The 24,547-nt window shown below is 44.2% G+C and overlaps 1 protein-coding gene across 1 annotated transcript; it reads left to right on the top strand.

Annotated features, from left to right (window-relative positions):
* Window positions 1-2,113: 2,113 nt before the first annotated feature.
* On the top strand, window positions 2,114-23,901 carry SHE (Src homology 2 domain containing E). Its single transcript, XM_006861505.1, has 6 exons — window positions 2,114-2,728; window positions 5,733-5,859; window positions 18,084-18,416; window positions 20,631-20,787; window positions 21,685-21,804; window positions 23,691-23,901. Exons 1-6 carry the CDS (start codon window positions 2,132-2,134, stop codon window positions 23,875-23,877), a joined length of 1,521 nt encoding a protein of 506 aa, XP_006861567.1. The 5' UTR covers window positions 2,114-2,131; the 3' UTR covers window positions 23,878-23,901.
* Window positions 23,902-24,547: the final 646 nt, after the last annotated feature.

The raw sequence follows: 24,547 nt of genomic DNA, 5'->3' as shown, positions 1-24,547 counted from the left end.
GAGAAACATAAATTAAAACATTAAATTTTTAAATAAAAATTTATTGGTGGTGGTGGTGGTATAAGGTGTCATCGAGTCAGTTCTGACTCATGGCGACCCTGTATAGGGTTTCCAAGGAGCAGCTGGTAAGTTTGAATCACTGACCCTGTGGTTCAAACCAACCTTGCAGTCCAGCGCATTAATCCACAGCGCCACACCAGGACTCCCAAATAAAACCATAACTCCTCTAAATTGTTCCCAGCTGTTGGAAGAAGATACAATTTTTGTTGTTGTTAAGTGCCATCAAGTCTGTTCCATCCCATAGTGACCCTGGATAGGGTTTCCAAGGAGCAGCTGGTGAGCTTGAACTGCCAACCTTGAGGTTCAAACAGAATTTGCAGTCCAGTGCATTAACCCACAGCGCCACACCAGGACTCCACACCAGAAATGTTGTTGTTAAGTACCATTGAGTCAATTCCTACCCATAGAGACCCTGTATAGGGTTTTCAAGGAGCAGCTGGTGAGCTTGAACCACCCACCTTGCAATTCAAATGACTTTGAAGTCTGACGCATTCACTCACAGGGCCACACCAGGACTCCACAGCAGTATATGTTATTGACCTGAACAGGATTTTCGAGGATGTAAATCTTGACGGGAGTAGAAAGCCTCATCTTTCTCCCGCGGAGCAGGTAGTAGTTTCGAACTGCTGACCTTGTGGTTCGCAGCCTGATTAGTAACCACTACGCTCCTTACACCAAGATATGTTGTTGTTGTTGAATGCCGTTGAGTCGGTTCCGACCCATAGCGACTCTATATAGGGTTTCCAAGGAGCGACTGGTGAACTTGAACCACCAACCTTACAGTTCAAACGGCTTTGCAGTCTGGCACATTAACCCACACCAGGATATGTTGTAAAGTGCCGTCGAGTCAATTCTGACCCATAGCGACCCTATAAGGGTTTCCGAGGAGCTTGAAATGCCAACCTTGCGATTCAAACGGCTTTGTAGGCTGACGCATTAACCCACAGCACCACACCAGGACACACACCAGTATATAGGGGGTTCCAATTTCCACTGTTTCCTCTCAGCTCCCGGACCTCACCAATCCTCGCCTGACAGTCTGCGCCCTAGAATTAACAAATGGTACCTCTCCTCGTCCACCTCTTCCTTTCAGCAGCCTGGGCGCTGAGCCTTCACGCGCCTTCTCTGCTTAGTGCTCCACCTGCTTGGAGGACCGCACCGGCACCCGTCGGTGCCGCTTCTCGGTCACTGGCTGTTAGAACGGGATCCTGGCGACAACGAGGCCGTGCTCCCGCACAAAGCAGGGAAACCTGAGCGGGGGCGAGTGTCCGCTGTCTCTGCCCTTACCCCACAAATAAAATAAGCTTGCACGGAGTGGAGCAAGTGGCTGCTGCCCGGCGGGCGTTTTTGGAGGGTGGGGACTTCTTTCATGAATGAAAGTGCACGTGGCGCACTCTTGGGTAATTTGAAGGCTGCGGGCCCAGACCCGCTCGGTGAGGCTGGGGAGCTGGTTGTGCAGAAGTGTGGGCTCTGTTCGCGAGGGCGTGGTCGACCAGAAAGTGCAGAAGTTGCCCCCTTCTTTCTTTGTGCACACCGAGACTAGCTCTGCTGGGGTGTGGAGGTCGCAGCCGACCAGCCAGAAGCTCCTACCCCACTGCCCCCGGATCTGGGCGGGAGGTAACGGGCCGGGAGGTGCCGTCATAGGCGGGGTGGGGCACACGGAGAGGATGGGCAGCCCGCCGTCCGTCCACCGACCGCCTCGGCGCCAGGGACACTCCTGCCGCCTCTGCTCCTTCCCCTCTAGTCTCTGAAAGTGTAGAGAGGGCTGTTGGGGGGCTTCCGTGGGCCCGATTTCTCGCACCGAAGGAGGAAAGAGCAGGGGAAACCTCCGGCGCCCGCCGCCTCGCAAAGCCGCGGACCCCTGGGCCGGACCGGCGCTGAAGACGAGCCCGGGCGGGGTCCCGGTGCGTCGTGCCTGTCGCCGTCCGTGTCCGGAGCGGCGGCCTGCGCCCGCCCGCTCGGCGCCCCGGACCCCCCGCCCCGGGCCGTCGGGGCCCCACCCTGCCGGGCGTGGGCTGGTGCATGCCCGGGGCTAGAGGAGCAGCGGCCTCCAGCGCCCCAGTCCCAGGGAATGCAGTGGCCCCCGGCCCCTGGCGCCTCTCCGTGTCTGGGCTGGGCCTCCTCGATCGCCTGCTCCGCGGCCACCACGCTCCTGAGCCGCGCCGGCCGGGGCCCCCTCATGGCGGCCAAGTGGTTCAAGGAGTTCCCGCTGAACCTGAAGACCGTGTCGGAGCGGGCCAAGCCCGGCGGCGGCGGCGGAAAGCTGCGCAAAAACTCCGAGGCGGGGGGTGCCGGGCCGACCCCGAGCAAAGGCCGCAAGAACTCAGCGGCCGAGTTGGGAAGCGGCAAGGTGGGCGGCGGTCCCCCCAAGGATAGTCGGTTGTCCCGGGACAGCCTGCAGGGGCTGATTCAGGCCGCCGCGGGCAAGGGCCGCAAGAACTCGCGGGTCACGGAGGAGGAACCCCACCGGGGTGCGGCCAAGAGTTCAGGCTGCAGCACCTACATCAACAGGCTCATCAAGGTGGACACTCAGGAGAAGAATGGGAAGAACAATTACCCCAGCAGCACTAGCAGTAGCAGCAGTAGCAGTTCGTCCTCGGCGTCTTCTTCCCCTTCCTCCCTGGGCCCCGAACTGGAAAAGGGCAAGATTATTAAGCAACAAGACACGGTAAGAATCCAGTCTCCCTTGGACTGCTTTCCCCTACAAGAATCGAAACGGTGGGAGCGGAGGATAGATAGTGAATCCGCTAACCCCAAGGGTTCTTTGTAGCCAAGAGAAAATGAGACTGTATTCCTGAAGGTTTTGAATTTCGGTGGTTCCTGTTTGACTTAGCTATGGTATCTTGAAAAATTGTTCTAAGGATGGGGTAATTTGCAGAAATGGGTTGTCCATTTAATTTTGTTTAAAGTTTAGAAGAGTTCAATGAGATATGCCTCTTTTATTAAATTTGACCTAATAGAGAAGGTTGTCGTTCTTGAGTGGTGCAGATAACTAGCTTAGTTGCTAACCAAAAGGTTAGGGGTTCAAGTCCATTTAGAGGTGCCTCAGAAGGAAGACTTAGCAATCCACTTCTGGAAAATTAGCTGCCAAAATCTCTAGGGAATGAAGTTCTAGGGTTGCTAAGAGTCAACAGCAACTGGAAAACCACTGATTATTGGCTATGGTGGTGATGGTGGTTATGTGCTGTGGAGTCTGTTCTGACTCATTGTGACCCGAGGCTGTAAATCTTCACGGGAGCAGAAAGCTTCCTCCTATGGAACAGCTGGTAGTTTCGAACTGCTGACCTTGAGGTTAGCAGCCCAACTCATAACCACTACACTACCAGAACTCCTTGATTATTGGCTACAAATGTGGTTTATTTAAATTTTGAAATTCAGGTGAGTTGCAAAGCTAGAATTGTACATAACTTTAATCCTTCTTAAGTGTAAAGAATTGTTGTTGTCAAGTGCCGTCGAGTTGATTCTGACCCTGTATAGGGTTTCCAAGGAGCAGCTGGTGAGCTTGAACCACCAGCCTTGCAGTTCAAACAACTTTGCAGTCTGATGCATTAGCCCACAGCGCCACACCAGGACTCCTATATAAGTAGGGGTTTTAAAGTTTCCATGAATGGGTTGGCCACCCTACCTCTTTATCATTCTTTATTATAGTGCCACTATAAAGAATGCTAAAGAAACTTCTCCAAGATTACTTCCCTTTCATTCATTCCATGGAGTCCTGATGTGATGCAGTAGAATAAGCACTGAACTGCCAACCACAGGTTGGCAGTTCAAACCCATCAGCCACTCCTTGGAAACCCCATACAAGGTTGCTATGAGTTAGAACTGGCTCGATGGCCCTTAACAACAGCAACAGCATTCATGCCATGAATATTGGTTGAGAGCGGTTATATAGGAAAAGTAGCTAGGATCCTAAGGGTTATGGGGGATATAGACTATGACAAGGAAATGCCCTGAAGGAAATTGCAGATCAAGAGAGAAGAAGGTGTTTCCTGATTTTTACACACTGGAGATTTTCTGGGTGCTGTCCAACGTGGGAAAGTTAAGAAAAGAAGTGGAAGGAGGGACTCTCTCCATTCTTACAGGATGAATTGGTTTATTTCATCACCTCTCCTCCATGAAAGGCGGAGACAGAAGAGCTCAAATCAGGCTTTCAAACTCCATCTCAGGCAGTGGCTTCCTGTCATGGAAACATTCTCTTTTTTCTTGTCCACGTGAAACCTGCAGCGCATTGGGTACTTTTGTTCATTTCTCCATTAACTCGTTCCCCAAATATTTACAGCATGTCTACCTTGTGCCATGCACTGAGAGGAAAGCCATGGAAAAATGAAAGGGGCCTAGTTCAGGCACTAGTCAGATCACGTTCTGACTAGTTCGTAGGTGCCTTGATGCCCAGGGCAGAGAGTGTCCTGTTGTATATTCTTCACTGTGCCTTACAAATGTGCACACAACGGTCTGACTAGTCAGGAAGAATGGATCAAGTCTACAGTGGTGGTCACTCTGCGGTGGACTGCCCGGTTATTTTCATGGATGTCATTTCTGGATATCTGAAGTTTCTTAGACTGTCTTCTCTGAGGTGGAGGGCTCTGTCCAGGCTGTTCCCACCTCCTTGCTGATTTTAGAGCAGCGCCAGAGCTTCCTCTCTGATAAGGGTTCTCTAGCCTCCCAACTTCTGCAGAACAGCAGTATTCCATACACAGCACTTGTCCAGCACCTCCTTGTTTGTGGAAGGATGGATGTTTTCTGACACTGTAAGTTTTCTTACTGCATGTTGTAGGTGTTGTGAAGTGCTGTCAGGTCAGTTCCGATTCATAGCAACCCTATATAGAGTTTCCGGAAAGCAGCCGGTAGGTTTCAACTACTGACTTTGTGGCACACTGGTCAGTACTTATCTTTTAACTGTGCAAATCAGTCTACCTATGAATTATTGAACCTAAGAATTCCCTAAATACTGTTTAGTATTGCTTGTTTATGGAGCCTTTTTCTTTTACAGCTGTTATAAATTCCTTGAGGAGAGGAAGCAGCTTTTAGTTTATTTTGACTCCCTCAGGTGACATCCTCATGTGGACATTGGGTAGTTTTAATGGGTGATTGACTAACTCACCAATACTGTATTGCTCTGCTCTTTGGAGCTAAAAGACCAAAATCATGGGGTATGTGGTAGACCAGTTCATCTCTTTATGTTCTAAAGCCATAGAAACCCACCCCCAAACTCCTCACCACACACCCCTGCCACTCTATGTTGTTGTTAAGTGCCATCAAGTCTGTTCTGACTCACAGTGACCTTGTATAGGGTTTCCAAGGAGCAGCTGGTGAGTTTGAACCACCGACCTTGAGGCTGAGTGCTTATCCTACAGCGCCATGCCAGGACTCTGTAGAACACAACAAATGCTTTATTACTTAGGGAGGGAAAGAGAAACAAAAGAGCCATGAAGATATGTAAAAGAGTTTAGGTGAATTGTAGCAAATCAGTTATAACTGCAGAGAGAAAAAAATCAGATGTTTGTCCAACTGGGTAGATAACATGTTCAAGTTGGGGCAAAAAGTATCCAGAACTTGGAGATCTTGGCCTTTCTTTGGCTCTGCTGGTGATCTATATCAGCAGCTATTTTGAAACCATTGACATTTTGGTATATAATAATCCTTAGCTACTCTCCTGTCTTGTTCTTTTACAGGTCATCATTTTAGAAGACTATGCTGATCCTTATGATGCCAAACGAACAAAAGGTCAAAGGGATGCAGAAAGAGTAGGAGAGAATGATGGGTACATGGAACCTTATGATGCACAGCAAATGATAACAGGTTTGTAACCAGGTGTTGCTTAACAAGAACAAAAATCTTCCGCTTACTTGAGCATTGTTACAATACACTGACCTTTGTTATCATTAGTTACCTTTGAGTTGATTCTGGCTCACGGTGATCGCATGAGTAGAACACCATAGGATTTTCTAGGCTGTGACTTTCGGCAGTATATTACCAGGCCTGTCTTCCAGTATGCCTCTGGTTGTGTTTGAACTGCCAACCTTCCAGCAACACTTAACCATTTGTGCAACCAAGGAACTCCTACACTAACCCTAGCCAGTATATATGTGGGCAAGAAGAACAAAGTGACTTAATCATTTCCTACTGGCTGAGAGAAACAAAAATGAGATTAAAAAATAAGATTGAAATATCTAATTAGCTTCTTTTATGATTTTGCATCCGTCAGAGTTTCAGAATGTGCAGGAGTTTTTTTCATCCTAAGCAAGATGACACTTGTGAGTTTGCAGACTTGCTCAAAATGTGATATTTGGTTTTAAGATTATTCGTATACATTTCTTAGCTGCTTCCAGAAGCTTTGGCATCCATAATGGGAGTCATAAATGTATATCAAGGGACAGATACATACTTGTTGTTGTTAGGGGCCGTCAAGTCAGTTCCAACTCATAGTGACCCAACGCACAACGGAACAAAACATTGCCCCATCCTGGGCCATCTTCACAATTACTGTTATGCTCGAGTCCAATGCTGCTGTCATTGTGACAATCCATCTTGTTGGGGGTCTTCCTCTTTTTCACTGACCTTCCACCTTATCAAACATGATGTCTTTCTCCAGGGTCTGGTCCCTCCTGATAACATGTCCAAAGTATGAGAGACAAAGTCCTGCCATCCTGGCTTCTAAGGAGGAGCAGTCTGGCTACGCTTCTTCCAACATAGATTTGTTCTGACAATCCATGGTACTTTTAGGGTTTTAAATTGTTAAAATATGCAAATATGATGTGAGATCCTCTGTACTGTAGTTGTTGTTATATGCCTGGAAACCTGTACAGGGTTTCCAAGGCTGTAAATCTTTACGGGAGCAGAAAGCCTCATGTTTCTCCCATGGAACAGCTGGTAGTTTCGAACTGCTAACCGTGAGATTAGCAGCCTGATTCGTAACCACTATGCTACCAGAGCTCCTTCTGTATTGTAGTAGAAGATTGATTTCTGAACAAGCTGTACAACACTGGAGCAAAAACTATAATTATGAAGGAATGATTACTAATTACTGGAGTCCTGGTGTGGCACATGGATTAATGCGCCAGATGCAAAGCCGTTTGAACTACAAGGTCGGTGGTTCAAGCTCACCAGTCACTCCTTGGAAACCGTATACAGGGTCGCTATGGGTCGGAACCAACACGACGGCACTTAACAACAATAATAACAACAACAAGTCAGTCAAGGCAAACCACCCCAAACTCAAATTGATTAATCTTATCATTTTTTCAGGTTGGCCTGATTCCAATTTGTAACTTCTTTGGTGTCAAACTTTTCCTTTTTATTCACAATCCTTTTAAGTTGGTGTAAACAATATTTCAATAAAATATAGTTACTTAGGTTTATTTATGAGTTTTAAAAATAATTATTTATCCCTCTGATTTTCCTGAAACATACTTTGTGACCCCATGATGAAAATGAAATTTCTGAATGATGACTCAAGAGAGCCTTGTTTGAGTATACTGGGTTTCCATGCATGGGAAAGAAATAATTGGTCACACATTAAAGACTTTTGTCTTTCTGTTTAAGAACAGATTGAAAACCTGTCAAGTCAGGGTCTGTAAGCATTATCTCAGAGTAATTGAGCCAGAGGGCTAACTGCAGCCTCCTGGAAGGGTCAGGACGGGCTTCGAAATGATCTGAGCTGCTACCGGAAAGCACTGCGCTGTTTCCGGTTTCTCTGCTGACAGAGATAAGGTGTGCATTTGGGGAGGGTGCACCCTGGCCAGGCTGTGACCCTGAGGGCCACTGGACTGTGACTGTGACCCTTAATGAAATCTGTGAATGAAAGGAAATGAAAATGAATTTAGTTCGAATTAGAAAAAATAATCTAGAGGTTGGAAAGGAATAGGAATAAAAAGGCTTAACTTTATGTAAAATTGAAGAAAGGAATTGCTAAAAAAAAAAATAGAGTGAATGCTTAATTTGGATTTCACCTTTATTTGTCCTTTAGTTTTTATTCTCTTTCTCTTGAACTGGAATCAGTACTTTGTCTGTACTATGCCCACTATTGATTTGTGGAGCCACACTGACAATAGGGAAAGAGCTATGTGCTTTTTTATAAATGATGTGTCTTTTTTTGTTTATTTTTCATATACGCCCCCCCCCCCCCCACACACACACACAAGACCTCTTTAAGCTAGGGGATGGACATACTACCCCCTGGTCACAGGGTTAAAAAAAAAAAAAAGATTTTAAAGATTCTGGCCTCCCTATGCTCCTAAGAATTTAAGAGAGTAGAGACTAGCGCGTAGGCATGTATTAACTTGGATGACAGGGAAGGCAATATAAAATAAAAGGAAGGTGGGAGGGGAATGATGGAGGCAGGAGAAGACATGGGGAGGGGAGTACAAGAGTTAAAGGCAACAGAGGTAAATACTATTATATACAAATCCTGCAATAGCAGTGGTCTACTGGTAGATGTGGCGCTGTGGGTTAATGTGCCAGACTGCAAAGCTGTTTGAACTGTAAGGTTGGCGGTTCAAGCTCACCAGCCACTCTTCGGAAACCCTATACAGGGTCACTATGGGTTGGAACCGACTCGACAGCACTTAACAACAACAACAACAACTGGTAGATGCATGGTTGGCAGTGGTAGTTATATGCCATGGAGTCAATTCTGACTCATAGCAACCTGTGTAGGATTTTCAAGGCTATAAGTCTTTATGGGAACAGAAAGCTTCATCATTTGCCCACAGGACAGTTGGTAGTTTTGAACTGCTGACCTTGAGGTTAGCAGCCCACCTCATAACCACTACACTACCAGAGCTCCTTAAATACATGGCTAGACAAGGGAAATAAAGAGACAGAGCAGAAATTAGAACCCAGGTCTTCCCACTCCTGACTTAAGTGTCTGCTCCATACACCAAGCTTTGAAATGATGTATGCAAGAGCACTGTAAACTGCATACATAAATACCTTTCCACCCAGACTCACAAAGAAAGTTGTATTCAAAAGTCAAGATTGTCCAATAGGAAGTAAATGCAATGATAATTATAGCCAGCATTTAATACTTAAGTGTTTATTAAGTTCCAGCCTCTGTCTCCAGCAGTTTACATGAATAAATTTCTCTAGAAATACAAAAGTAATGTATCCAAATTGGCGAAGAAATCCAAATTACTAAAAACTTAAGTAACTTTCAAAGTTAATAACCTAAATGCATTTTTTTCCTTAACTTTAAAACATTACATTAGTGTATTTCAAAGCTTATTCGCTTAAAATATATATCACAAAGCCCCTTCTAATTCAGTGTAGAGATATACTTCAGCTTATTCTACCCATAAGTTACACAGCTGGACAGAATAACAGGAAGTGAGTTACTGGAAACTGGAAATAAAAGATTTGCTGCTTTGTTGAGTTTTTTTGCCCCCCCCCCAAACCTTTTACTTTTTTTGTTGTTGTTCAGGTTGGTTGGCTATCAAGTCCAATAAAAGGAATTTTTAATATTTAGTGAGAAACGTTTGTTATTTTTAAAGTTTGTCTCAGCATTTTTGCACAAGATAAAAGGGGTGCTAGTGAAAACGATGTCGTTGTGGAACACCCAACCTCTGCCCTGCCTTTTTTCTAACTGTGAAGTGGGAACACCACACCTAATGGTAACAAGATCTTCGGTTGTAGAATATTGCCTAGGGTGTTGCTTTACTGTCCTAAGAGGAGGGTATACTCATCTTCCAAATGACATTTTAGACGTTTCTTTACCATGTATTAGGCCTGGTTCTTGGCGCTGGGCACCAGCAGAATGATCCTGACCCTTTTGTACCTTACAGCCTAGAGGGGAAACAGACCTAATACAGGTGAAAAAGAAAAGTCATTGAAGAGGGTGGTAAGTGTGAGGCGAGAACTCAGGTTACCTGGATCCACAAAAACTTTTATTGACCAAGATTTACCTAAAGGATTTTTAAAAATAATAAAAGATGACTATGAATACAGACAGTATTAGTGTAAGGCTCTTTATTGTCTTTTTGCTGAGTTAGCATGAACACTTTAACTAAAACAGTTAGCAGGTATATTCTACATAATTTATCATGACACATTCTAACCAAATTAAAATGTTAGCATTGGCAGGGACTTTAGACATTACCTAAGACAGTCAGCTGATATCATATTTGCCACAAGTAGCTGAGTGCTTACTAGGAGCCAAGCTTTCCAGATAACCTTACTATTGATAACTCTGTATAACATAGGTTGTAGATGTGTCTGTTTTACAGGTGGAAAAGGTGTAAGGCACAGAAACTTGTCCAAATTACACAGCTGAAATTTGGTACCAGGTCATTCAAAAGCCTTTGGTTTTTAGCTACTGAGTATCAGTTAAGTTTTGAAAGGTGATTAAAAAAATAATAATAATCTGCTTTTGCCTCTAATTGGTTTTGTTGGTTTCTTTAAATAGTCAAATCTAAAGGACAACCTCATTATTTGGGTCTCCATTAAAAAAAAAAAAAGTTTTTATGAGAGAGGGGAACAAATAGAGAACTGTTGTTTATTTATTTTATTTAGCGCCACTTCCCTTGTTAAACTGAAACCTCAGGAGTTCTGAATTGTGTCTGATTTCGTTCATGTCTTTAGATTTATTTGCTAAGAAAATATTAAAGTTTAAATTTTTTAAACTTGAACAGTGATAAAAGACATAAGTTAAAAAGATGCCTAGTGGTCCTATTTAAGATTCTATCAGGGAAACAGCCCACATCCATACGAGGCATTAAGTTCAATGTTTTGGAAACACTGAAATGGTTTAGGGGGAAAGATGCATTATTTAGAAATTGTAATTAGCATTTTATGTGAAATATTCCTTTGGGGCGTTAAGTATATAGTAGAGGCTATTGCTCAGGTGTGGCCTCAGCTTATTCATCTGTGAAAGTGGGGGTGACACATCTCTCACAGAATTATGGGATTTCCCTGAGACACTAGGCATTCCGTATCTAGTGCATTAAAAAACAAAAATTGCAATCTAATCTGTTTCAACTCATGACAAATCCATGCGTGTCAGAATAGGACCTATCCATAAGGTTTTCATGGTTGTGATCTTTAGGAAACACATTGCCAGTCTTTTCTTCTGAGGCTCCTTTTGGTGGCTTTATCACTAGACTTTGGTTAGCAGCCCAGTACTTAACTGTCTGCACTACCCCTAGGATTAGTTATTATTTGGACACACCAGAAAGAAGATTCCATTTTCAAAGAGAATCTGGACAGTTATAGAAGAATATTGATCACTCACTACAATTGATTTAGTAAAAGAAAGTCTTAGTATTCTGCTATGTTTTAAAATATAAATGGCATAATTATGTATAGCTGGAATGGGAAATCGAGACGAGAGACCTGGGGGCCCATAATTATGTTTCATTCCAGCCAGTCGCACATTTCCATTGATGCAGATCAGTGCTCCGTTCAGTTCTTGCTGCAAACGGGTGTTTGTCTGCAGCCTGTTCCCTGCATTATGTTGTCTGCTGTGGTAAATGGCCTCTATCGGCAGCCAGGGTGTAGCTTCCTTTTGCCATTTCCTCCTTCTCAGGCTTGTTTCCTCTTGGAGCTGGCTCTGCACGTCAGGGGCTATTCTCCCTGCAGGAAGGGTCGGCTTGCAGCCCCGCAATTGTTTCTGTTTCTGTGGTCCCTCAGGTTGGGGGCAGCCAGGTGTTGGAATGGACTAGAAGGCTATTCTGCTTGAAGGGGCAGAGGGGTCCTAAGAGCATTGCCCCCTTTTTCCCTTAAGTAAGCATTGTTTGTTGTTGTTGTTGGGTGCTGGCAAACTGACTTTCGACTCATAGCAATCCCATGTGACAGAGTAGAAAGCTTCATAGGGTTTTGTGTTGTCATTATGTGCCATCGAGGGCACCAACTCACAGCACAATAGAACAAAACACTGCCCAGCCCTGTGCCATCCTCACAATCATTGATGATTTCACCAAATGCTGCAACCACTGTGTCATTCCATCTCATTGAGTATCTTCCCCTTCTCTCTGACCCTCTACTTTACCAAGCATAATGCCCTTTTCTAGGAATTGGTCCCTCTTGATAACATACACAAAGTAAAAAAAACAAAGCCTCACCATCCTCACTTCTAAGGAACATTCTGGCTGTACTTCGTCCAAGACAGATTGGTTTGTTCTTTTGGCAGTTCATGGTACTTTCAAGTCTTCTCCAACACCATAATTCAAATACACCAATTCTTCTCCAGTATTCCTTATTCATTGTCCAACTTTCACATGTGTAATTGTTGCTGTGGTTAATTACAGTTGAGTTGGCTCCAACTCATAGTGACCCTGTATAGCAGGGGTGGGGAATGTACAGCCCAGTGGCCATATTGTTGTTAGGTGCCATTAGCTAGTTCCAACTCAAAGCAACCCAGTATAGGGTTTCCAAGGAACGGCTGGTGAGCTTGAACTGTTGACCTTGCCCTTGAAATCATTTGGCTTGGCCCTGCCAAGGCAACCGCAATTCTGACTCATAGCAACCCTGCATAGAGTTTCTAAGGCTGTAAATCTTTATGGGAGCAGAAAGTCTATTTTTCTCCTATGGAACAACTGGTAGTTTCAAACTGCTGACCGTAAGATTAGCAACCCAACTCGTAACCACTATGCTACCAGAGGTCCTTAGCCATCACGTTGCTGTTGTTAAGTGCCATCGAGTCAGTTCTGATGCATAGCAACCCTGTATAGGGTTTCCGAGGAGCAACTGGTGAGCTTGAACTGCTGACCCTGCAGTTCAAACTGACTTTGCAGTCCAGTGCATTAACCTACAGTGTCACACCAGGACTCACCACCACGGCCATCACGTTGTTGTTGTTGTTGTTATGTGCCGTGGAATCAATTCCAACTCATAGCAACCCTGTACAGGGTTTCTGTGGCTATAAATCTTTACGGGAGCAGAAAGCCTCATCTTTTTCCCACTGGTAGTTTCAAACTGCTGACAGTGAGATTAGCAGCCCGATTCGTAACCACTACACTACCAGAGCTCTTTCAGCCATCACATTAGGGGTGATTTCATTAAATGTTTGACCAAATATAGCAGACTAATTTTTAATTAGATAATTTGTATGATGGTATAAATTTGAGCAGAAAAAAGGTTCCCCACCCCTGCTGTATAGGGTTTCAATGAGTGGCTGACCTTTAGATTCAAACAGGACTTGCGGTCCATTGCTTATACTACAGCACCACACTAGGAAACACCATGGTTTGGATCAGGTGCGCTTTAGTCCTCAAAGTGACATATTTGCCCTTTAACGCTTTAATGAGGTCTTTTGCAGCAGATTTGGCCAATGCAATATGTCATTTGATTTCTTGACTGCTGCTTCCATGAGCATTGTCACTCCCAAGTAAAATGAAATCCTTGACAACTTCAATCTTTTCTCCATTTATCATGATGTTGTTTATTGTGAGCATTTTTATTTCTTTTACATTTAATTGTAATCCATACTAAAGGCGGTAGTCTTTGATTTTCATCAACAAGTGCCTTCAGTGCCCTTTGCTTTTAGCAAGCAAGATTATGTCATCTGCATAGGGTTTCCTAGGTTATGCCATATTCTTACACAACTAGCACATGCATTATACTGTTTTTGAAAACCATGCAGCCCCCTCTCGAGTTAGTTTCCCACACCAGCTATGCACATTAGATGTGTTTGCATGTTATCCACACAAGGCATTATGTATGGCGCTATAGGATAGCCACTGGACCGACCGCAAGGTGGGTTTGAGCTACAAGGTGGGTGGTTCTTTTTCTCCCACAGAGCTGCTCCATAGGTTTGAATTTGTATTTGAATTACCACCCTTTCCATTAACTGTTGAGCATATCAACATTGTGCCACCAGATCTTTTGCTCAGTTCCAAGACCAGGAACATTCTTAACTGTATGTTTTTCCATGTTTCTCCCAGAACCCTAAGCATACACAGAAAAGAAAAGAAATACAAGAATTTCACTCAAAAATAAAAACTCAAGCCATGTACACTAATTGTTGTACATGGTTTCAATACTGATTTATCAACCTTTCCTTGTGAGCAGGACTCCTATCTTAGAGTTGGAATCAACTATTTTTATTTCCATTGGGACAGACTTAAGGTGAGGATCTTGGAGAAAGGTTTCCAGAACCTGTGCCAGACAGTCTTAATTGAGAGTAAACTTAAGGTTTAATCAGAAATTTTAAAAAATTCTAAATTCATCCTTTGAATTGTTTTGTTTTCTGTTTCTTTTTTCTTAGCTCTTTAAAAATTCCAATCTTATCTTAACTAAACCAAAAGCAGAGAGTGTTTTTGTTTCTTGTTTTCCATATCGCCAACTAGTAGAATAGGCAATGAAGAAAAGGGCTGTAGGATTGGAAGTCACCCATTCCTTGTGTGACCTCAGAAGACCCAAGTGCCTTTCCAGGGCAGGGAAGGGGGAGAAGGAGTATTAGAGATTCTTCTGTCTCTCACTTACTGATTTAGACATTTTAGATCCAGGGAGTACCTTTCCTCCTGGGGTGGGGAGCAGAAAGAACTGAAATGGGGACTGTGGGCACCCAGGAGGTAGAGAAGTCTATATGGTTCTTAGTTACCCATTGCTATCAACTGGGGCGCTTTTACAACTCTGCTACCCAGGCTGTGCCTCAGTTCAATTAGAATCTCTGGTGCTAAGACCCAGGCATCGGCATTTTTAAAGCTCTCCAAGTGATTCCAGTGTGTAGCCATGACTGAGAACTACTACAGTATATAAGATGGGAGCCAACTCCAGACAGGGGTTCCTTTCTAGAAGAACTGTGACCTCACTAATTAAAATTAGTGTCTTGATTTTAATAACATTTTCCTTAAACTTTCATTTCTCATTCATGTTCTAGGCGTCTCACTGAGTGATTCTTCTCCATAGAGTCTCACCAGGCCAATCATTGACAGTCTTTTCCTTCATCTCCAGAGCCTTTTGCTTCTCTTCCTGCTTACCTGATCACACTTTAGTATTCTTTGCTGGCTGCCCTTCTTCTACCCACCCTTAACTGAAGGAGTCTCAGGTTCTGCCTTTGATCTTCTTTCTGTTTCAACCTAATCACCTTTTCTCTGGTGATTGCTTTCATTTTCCCAATATTAACAACCATCTGTTTATGAATATAACCCTTGGCCTGTACCTCTGACCTTCATTACCCTGCTGAGCTCCAGATCCACACTCCCACATGCCTGGAGCAGTTCCAGAGCTCCTTCTTCTCCCTCCCCCCTCCTCTCACCCATCCATCCATCCATCCACCCCACCACCCAATCATTAGTATAACACAACTGTGTCCTAGAAAGATAGACACATGACATGGTAGTTCCTGCCCTGGCAAAGTCTCCACCAAATTGTAAATACAGATATGTCAACCAGTCAGTACAATGGGAGAAGTACAAATCATCAGAGTGGCACCAATGTGGGGGGGTGAGGATGGTGATCACCTCTGTGGGTCAGCAAAGGAGACAGTGGAATAGGAAAGGCTTCTCCAGACAAGAGAAGATGCTGGATTAAAATTCAAAGGATTAGAAAGTCACCAGTGAGCATCAGAGAGTGTAGTGGGCACGATACTTTAGAAGTTCAAGTTGGTTGAAGCAAAGCGTGGAACTGTGGTGAGACAGGGGCAGGATGGTGTTGAGAGACGAGATTGGACAGGAAGACATGATCTAGTCACAGAAAGCCTCCCATGCTATGCTAAGCACTTTTCACTTTGTCAACAGCTTTTGTTGTTGTTGTTAAGTGTTGTTGAGTCGGTTCCCATTCATAGCGACCCTGTGTAGAGTTTCTGAGGAGTAGCTGGTGAGTTTGAATCACTGACCTTGCAGTTCAAACAGACGTTGCAGTCCAGTGCATTATCCTGCAGTGCCACACCAGGACTCCTGGCAACAGCTTATGAGGTGTTAAATGATGAGATCAGGTGTTGGCATTTAGAAAAGCCTTCCTTGACTACAACCAGGAGGACAGATTGAAGGCTTCCGGATGGACAGTTAGAAGATTCGCTACATGATGCTTCTGAATTCCCCTCCACATTGCCAGTCTACTTGTTAAGAGATTGAGTAATTTTTAACTCAACTTGCCAAAGCTCCTGGGCCAAACACCAACTCCTACCACTGACTGGCTGGTTAGTTGGTGGCTGGTTGATTCACATCAAATTTTTGTGCATCCATTTCTGTGCCTCAGTTAAAACCAAATTTTTCTGTCTGACTTAACTGCATCCACCATGGTTGGAGTTAACATCCAATGAAAAAAGAAGCACAAACATAATTCTTATTCCCTCTTGGAAAACTTTTAATCATCCTTCATTGCATTCAGAATAATCTAAACGTTTTGTCCTTGCTTTTAACCATTCTACATTTTGGTGCCTGGCCTGCCTACTTTTTCAGCTTTCACTACTAACTACCTCTCTCCTTTCCCTGACTTCCTGGCCTTTCAACTTATCTCTCAACTCACCCTATGGGAACAAGCCCTTTATAATTCCCACCTCCATATCTCTGCTTAGGCAGTTTCCTCCACTGGAAATGACCTTCTCTATCAAAGTCAACTCATCTTCCATTTCTCTTCTACTTGGAGTCCATCCAAATGTAGTAGTTAAGAGTATGGTTCCTAGAGCCCAATTTCCTGCTTTTGAATCCAGGCTTTGCCCCTTAAATTGGTTTGGACAAAATCTTTAAACTCTGTGCTTCAAGTTTTCTCTTCTGTGAATATTAATATTAGTACCCATTTCATAGGGGACTCAATTACAGATCACTTAGAATGGTGCTGAATACAGAAAGTGATGGATAAATGTTTGCTGTTAAGTTATGATCGTTGCTGTTACCTCTCCCCTCCCTCACCCCTCTATAACACCATTTTTATTTTGATGTACTGGGCCGTTGGAGTCCTAGTGTGGCGCTGTGGGTTAATGTGCTGGACTGCAAAGTCAGTTTGAACAGCAAAGTCAGCAGTTCACGCTCACCAGTTGCTCCTTGGAAACCCTATACAGGGTCGCTATGGGTCAGAACCCACTTGGCGGCACTTAACAACAACCGTGCTGTTATTAACATGATGCTAGATTTGTAAATGTGTGTGGCTTCCCCACTAAATTAAAGTTAGGAGTCCTGGTGTAATGCTGTAGGATAAGCACTAGACCTCAAAGTCTGTTTGAACCACAAGGTAGGCAGTTCAAACTCACCAGCAGCTCCTCAGAAACCCTATACTGGGTTGCTATGAGTTGGAACCAACTTGAAGACTTAACAAGAAGTCAGGAAGGAGTCTGGATAGCTTAGTGGGTTACATGTTGGGCTACTAACTGCAAAGTCAGCTGTTTGAATCCACCAGCCGCTCCTTGGGAGAAAGATGAGCTTTATTGTTTCAAGAAAGATTTGCAGCTTCAGAAACCCCACTGTTGTTGTTACATGCCATTGAGTCGGTTCCGACTCATAGCAACCTGTGTAGGGTGTCCAAGGAGCGACTGGTGAGTTTGAATCACTGACCCTGCGCTCAAACTGACCTTGCAGTCCAGTGCATTATCCTACAGGGCCACACCAGGACCCCATACAGGAATGATACCTGATGCACAGAAATATCTCCCCTTAGCTTCTGTGGCAAAAAGGTTTTGAATATGGTAAACACTCTGATGTTTATTAACACTGATATTTGTTTCCTAACAAGATGCAAAAACTTTCTCAGTGAACCAGATTCAGAGCTGACACCAAGACCAGGAAGTGAGAGGCAGGTTGCCCTGAGGTCAGATTTTACTGTTTCTTACAAACTGCAAGTGACACCCTGGAGAAGCGCCTGTCTCTCTGAAATGTAATCCCTAATAGTATGCCTTGATCGCATTATCTGGCTCAAGCAACTGGAGGAAAGAGGCTGTAGTCACCTTCCTTTGCTGCTTTTCAAGCCTGTAGAGCACAGCTGGAAGGTAATCAGCCTTTTAAAGAACAGTCTTGGAATTATTTACCACCTTCAACCAGATAAACAGTCTGAGGTGAAGAGGTAATTCGGTTAGTTGCGGGTTTTCACAGCAGCTTTTCTTTCGAGGTCTTGTGAATGAAATAGGTTGGACGCGTTAACTCCCTATGTGTTTTCAGAAATTAGAAGACGGGGTTCCAAAGACCCCCTGGTGAAGGCACTTCAGCTGCTCGACAGCCCCTGTGAGCCCGGGGAGAACGGCCTGAAATCCGAGACGCTAGCCCCAAGAGTGAGCTCCAAGGACCTCCTGGGGAAGCCACCTCAGCTGTACGACACTCCCTACGAGCCACAGGCCGAAGGAGCCCCGCGGGCGGAGGCGCCGGCCAGTGTGGGCACAGAGCGGAAAGCGAGGCCCGGGGACGGCCGGCTGCCGGAGAACGACGAGCGGCCGGCGGCCGAGTACGAGCAGCCGTGGGAGTGGAAGAAGGAACAGATCGTGCGTGCGCTGTCAGGTGAGCGCGCGGGGCTGGGCCCGGGGCTGGGCTTTGCTGAAAACCTCCCTCTCGGTTCATTGGCTTCTCAGCCTATCCTATCTTCTTTCTCCTCCTCACTGCACGTATCTTTTCCCCAAGGACTTTGGTATCAACAACTAAGACTGGGTTCTGGTTTGAACGCCAGGTTGACCTCTGTAATATTGCATTTCTTTTTTATGCTTCTGGGTAACGTTGAAGGAGCCTTGGTGTCGCTGTAGGATAAGCACTTAACTGCTAACCTCAAGGTCGGCAGTTCAAACCCACCAGCCGCTCTGCGGGAGAAAGATGAGGCTTTCTGCTCCTGGCCTTATACAGGGTCGGTATGGGTTGGAACTGACTCGACGGCACTTAACAACAACAAAGATTTATAGCCTAGGAAACCCTATACAGGGTCGCTTTGAGTTGGAATCCACTCCATAGCAGTGGGTTGGTCTTTGGTGGGTTGGGTAACCTTATTTTCCTCTCTATCTGCAGTGTGCTGGAAATGTTTTAATGGCTAGTTTATTTTTTTAAAAGTTTATGTGATCCCGACATTTCTTTGCCATCGCTAAAGGTACTGTGTGGGTTACTGTGCTGGACTGCAAAGTCTGTTTGAACAGCAAAGTCGGCAGTTCACGCTCACCAGTTGCCCCTCGGAAACCCTATATAGGGTTGCTATGGGTCAGAACCCCTTTTCCAATTCTTTCTTGATTCTATTCTTAAAATCTCTAGAAAATGGCAATACTGGATAAAATGGAGTACAGGTAGAGATTGTTGGAAAGCTGGATGAAGATAGCTTTGTTGTTGTCAAAATCCTAAATGAATCAGTTCTTCAAGTGAGAATTTTAAGATAACAGAAAGTTGGCAAGTAAGTTGCCAATAGATATTTGAGTTCATTCCTTTTCCTGCTTCCCCCAGTTCCTAGTTTTTCTACTTGACTGGCCACATAATTTCTTTCACATTTAATTAACGTTTTAGGGATATCGCTGCCTCTTAACAGTAAAGCCTATACTGGGTTGCTATCAGTGGGAGCGGACTCAAACGCACTTAACAACAACAACAATAGTAAAGCCAGAGTAGCAATTAAATATACAGCTGTCCTAGTGTGGCACTGTGCGCTAATATGCTGGACTGCGAAGTCCGTTCAAACCATAAGGTGGCCGGTTCAAGCTCACCAGCTGCTCCTTGGAAACTCTATACAGGATCACTATGGGTTGGAACCTACTTAACAGCACTTAAAAACACCAAGTCAAAGAAGAGTCATGGTGTGGCGCTGTAGGGTAAACACTGGACTGCAGGTCAATTTGAACCACAAAGTCCACTGCTCAAACCCACCAACTGCTCCTCTAAAACCCTATACAGGGTCACTGTGACTCAAAACTGACTCGATGGCACTTAACAACAACGTAAAGGATTAAGAGAGAAGGTGTTCTGGTGGTACAATCACTTAATGAAGGTTGGAGGTTTGAATGCACCCAAAGGAGCCACAAAAGAAAGTCTGGTTCTGAAAAAACAGTCATTAAAAACCCTGTGGAGAGCAGTTCTACTCTGACACATACAGGGTCACCAGGAATTAGAATAGACTCAACAGCAGCTGGTTAGGTTTTAGGTTCAAATCTTTGATAAAACACCTTGAGTGTTTTGTGGTGTTTTCCCTTCCCCTCCACCCCAACAGAGCTGTATTAAACATGTGCCGTTTTCTCAGTACTGTGCTAGGTTTTCTTATTCATCCCTTAATTCTCTAACCAGTATAGCTTTCAGAGCATTACGCGGTAGTTTTTATGTAGATTTTACTTTGTTTTATTATTTCCTAGTAAAAACTGCTCATTTGGTTTCACAGATTGATATACACTCTTGTAAGGAAACATTATCTGTCACTGTGTTTCTTTTTTTATTCTAAAAAAAAAAACATTAAAAATGAGTTTTTAAAGAGTACATGCTGAAATATATGAAAGTGGTTTCCTCTCATTTCTAAAACTGTTTTGTACTGATGAATATCTTGCAGAAAGCATGGCTTTATGTGAGATGCTAGCGGTGCGATTAGATCTCAAAGACAGCAGGAGGTTCAGCGCTACCAGGGCATTTTATATATAGATTTCATTAAAGGGGGAAAGTGCTTCTGTCCTGAGCTGAGACAGGCAAGGAGGTGTTTGCTTTGAAGTTTGCATAGATCACTTCAGTGAGCTCTGCTGTTAAATGGAGCCTTCCTTCCAGTCCAGTTCGAAGGATCTGAGCGACCTTCCCTCAGGGAGGAGACTGTAAGGCAGCACCACCGACAGAAGAGCTGGACCCAAAAGATCTTGAAACCAACCCTGTCTGACCACACTGATGGGGAGAGAGTGGACCCAGCCTTGCCCCTGGAGAAGCAGCCGTGAGTCTCCTTGGCAAATACATGTACACACAATGGGTAGCTGCATGCTGATAGCCTTGTTTAGGGTTCAGGGGGATGCTACACACTGGTCTATGTTACACGATTATCTTTGTCTTAGTTTTCTAGTGCTGCTGTATCAACATCACAAGTGGGTAGCTTTATCAAACAAAATTGTTTTCTCACAATTTAAGAGACTAGAAGTCAGAATTCAGAGCACTAGGTGTAAGGGAGTGGTCTCTTTCCGTCTGCTGTCTACTTTCTGGGCAAATCCTTCTCTTTTAGCTTCTGTAGCCCCAACATTCCTCGGTTCCTTCTTGGTGATCTCCATATGGCTTCTACCACCCCCAGCTACACCCCCACACCTGCGCTTGCTTCTGTATCTAATCTGCTCCTTTTATAATTCAAAGGTGATTAGATTTAGGATACTCCGTACACTGATATGACCTCAATAACATGAAAAGGAAAAACCCTATTCCCAAAAGCGTTACATCCAGAAGCGTACAGAGTTAAGATTCCATCACATATTTTGGGAGACATAATACAAATACTTTTCTGAGTGGAACTTATCGATGAAAGTCCATTTTTAAAGCTTGGTGCCTCTATGCAGAATGGAAAACGCACCGTATCATGGGAACCATATTTTACATTTCATTCTCCTGTACAGAATGAAAACTTTAAAAATGAAACTAGCCCTGATAACTCACAATTGTAGGATTGGTGGCCTTTTTGATATCAGATCACCCAAGTCTGAGTGTTGCCTGTTCTAAGTAAAGCAGGATCTAGTTTAGGTTGTCGATCATTCACTAAGAGTTCATTTCAAAAGAACGTTTTATAGAATTATGCCCTGCCTTGATTTGTATTTTGATGCTCTTGATTTACCCCACTCCCTATTTTCAGTTGGTATCATGGTGCTATAACCCGCGCAGAGGCTGAGAGCCGGCTACAACCCTGCAAAGAAGCTGGTTACCTGGTTCGAAATAGCGAGTCTGGGAATAGTAGGTACTCCATTGCACTAAAGTAAGTATTTAAGGCTTTCCCTGTCTCTAGGAGAGGTGTAAAGAGTGCTTGTGTTGTGGTGGGTTTACACGTTGGACTGTTAACTGCAAAGTCAGCAGTTCAAAACCACCAGCTGCTCCTTTGGAGAAAGATGAAGCTTTCTGTTCCTGCAAAGATTTACAGCGTTGAACACCCTATACAGAGTCATTATGAGTCAGAACCAACTTGATGGCACACAACAAGGAGAAGTTATAGGAGCCCTGGTGGTCTAGTGGTTCAGCTGCTAACCAAAAGGTCTGCAGTTCAAACCACCCACTGCTCTGTGGAAGAAAAATGTGGCTGTCTGCTTCTGTAAAGATTAACCTCCATGGAAACCCTGTGGTTCTACTCTGCCCTGCAGAGTCCCTATGAGTCAAAGTAGACTCATCATCCATGGGTGTGTGTAAGGAGAGGCACTAGGAACCCTGGTAGCTTAATGGTTAAGTACTCATCTGCTAACCAAAAGGTTGGCAATTTGAATCCACTAGACACTCCCTGGGAAAAAATGTCCTGTAAAGATTTCAGCCTAGGAAACCTCTCTGGGGCAGTTCTACCCTGTCCTACAGGGTCACTATGAGTACACATCGACTAAATGACAATGAATCTGGGTTTGGGGGTCTTTAGTTTCCTGGCTTTACATTAGCTGTTCTGACAGTAGGCCTTCTCAGTAGAGAAATACTTTCTGATAAAAACAGTAAGTTCTAATAGAATCGTCCGTGTGTTCTTTTATCCCATAGTCTTTTGGACTTTAATAAATTAGAACCCTTGATTGTCAACATGCCAATCGTAATTTTGATACCAGTTTATCCTTGTGAAGAAGGAAATACGGACTGTCCTCTGTGTCCCCCCTGTCTGGTGTATACAGAAAAGCCCTTTTGGCCTGGTAGGCCTGGTGGAGTTTCTATCATGGAAATTCTCGTTGCTCTGCAAGCTCAGTGGTGCTATATTGGAGGGTCATTGTCAGGAGCCCTAACAGCATTTCCTTCCTCAGGAAGCTGAGCCCCTGCAGCTGAAACAATCAGACTGGAGTGGGAGAGAAGGTGGGGGGTGCGGGGGACGGAAGATTTGAGCACTATGGCTCAGAAAACGGGACAGGCCACCAGATACACAATACCAGGAATAGCTTCACTATTTTCTGAAACTGGTGTTTGTGGATTAGATCTTTGAGCCTTTGGTGCCAACTGTCATTATATACAGTGAGGAACAGTCTTTCCAGATGTGGGGGAAACCTTTTTTTAATTATTATTATTAATGTGTTCCTTTTTCATTTTTTTCATCTTTTTGAGAAAATACACACAGCAAAACTTATACCACTTACCATTTCAACAATTTCTACATGTACAATTCAATGACATTGATGATCTTCTTCAAGTTGTGCAACCATTCTTGCTATCCTTTTCCACATTGTTTCTCCCTCATTAACAAACGTACAGCCCACTAAGCTTTGAATCACTATTGTCAGTATGATTCCATGTAGGTAATTCACTGTGATTCACTGTGTCCTGTTAGCTGTAGTGAGAAGGGTGAGTTTAAATCTCACCACAGTGGCCAGGTTCTGGGGCTTAAGAACGAGCTTGGCAGCTTGGGGCGCAAGCAGGGTCTTCCTTTATTTGTTTGTTCCTTTTCTTCTTGGTCCAGTAACTGGCAACTTAAGTCCAAATCAACAATTCAGGATGACACACATTCAGCTGAAGACTGTAAAACTTCTGAGAGCTCAGCAGAGGTGTTGGATGTTGAATACATTCTGTTCATAGAGAACAATTCCAGGAAAGGATGAGAACCCATCAGCCTATTGTAAAGTTGGCTGGGGTGGTTCCCAGTGGAGAGTCTCACTCATTCATGACTCCTCCATTTTTGTTTTGATACAGGACTAGTCAAGGATGTGTCCACATCATAGTGGCTCAGACCAAAGACAACAAATACACACTGAATCAGACGAGCGCCGTGTTTGATAGCATCCCTGAAGTGGTACACTATTATTCCAATGAGAAGTTGCCTTTCAAAGGGGCAGAACACATGACCTTACTCTACCCTGTGTATAGCAAGCTACACTAAGGTTCAGCCACCGGAAGCTGGGCCCCCGGCACCTAAGAGAGTATCATCATCTCCCTTGACAAGACTGGACTTCTCCTCCATCACTAGTAGGAAGTGGGATCTTCACTTAAAACTCAAAAAACTTTTGGTCTTGAATCCACTTAATGATACTTGGTTACTGATCTGCCCTTTTTCTTCCTATTAAGTAGTTCCATAATAAGAAATGCTGGCTTACCCATTATTGCCTTCACTCTCTGGAATAGGGTGTTTTTGTCTGGGGCGTGACCCTCAGGAAAGGTAAGTCACAAGTTCAGGAAAGCTAGCATCCTTGTCCTGGTTTAATCGTTGCTGTGAAACATTAAAGTTCTCCGGAAATGTGCTTGCTGTTTACTAGAAGACCTGGTCTCTAAACATATAAATCACTTTGCTTTTTATACAACCCTTGGTTTTCACAGAAAGATGACAAAACATGACATTGTGTACCAGAAGAATGTATAATACCTGTCCCATTCTTGGGGAAATGAATGAACAGTAGAAAATGTGAAAGGTGGGCATCCTGGAGAAAGTTTTCTCTCTCCCTTGAATGCCCCAACTCAGCTCTAGAGTCCACGGAATTCACATCTTTACAGTCTGACGAAAAGATGATTTTGTTGGTCAGCCTTCTAAGAAAGTTTGTCTTTTCTCAATCTTT

This window comes from Chrysochloris asiatica, unplaced genomic scaffold (assembly GCF_000296735.1).
Source record: "Chrysochloris asiatica unplaced genomic scaffold, ChrAsi1.0 scaffold00042, whole genome shotgun sequence".
Classification (NCBI taxonomy): Eukaryota; Metazoa; Chordata; class Mammalia; order Afrosoricida; family Chrysochloridae; genus Chrysochloris; species Chrysochloris asiatica.
The sequence above is the reverse complement of the archived record's forward strand: the minus strand, read 5'-3'. Positions and strand labels throughout refer to the sequence as shown.

What these genes read in the sequence shown, in the direction of transcription:
- SHE (XM_006861505.1), top strand. Translation starts at nt 2,132, where the DNA reads ATGCAGTGGCCCCCGGCCCCTGGCGCCTCTCCGTGTCTGGGCTGGGCC. An exon ending in TGCACAGCAAATGATAACAG is followed by an intron (nt 5,860 to 18,083) that starts GTTTGTAACCAG and finishes ATGTGTTTTCAG; the next exon opens with AAATTAGAAGACGGGGTTCC. An exon ending in AGGTACTCCATTGCACTAAA is followed by an intron (nt 21,805 to 23,690) that starts GTAAGTATTTAA and finishes GTTTTGATACAG; the next exon opens with GACTAGTCAAGGATGTGTCC.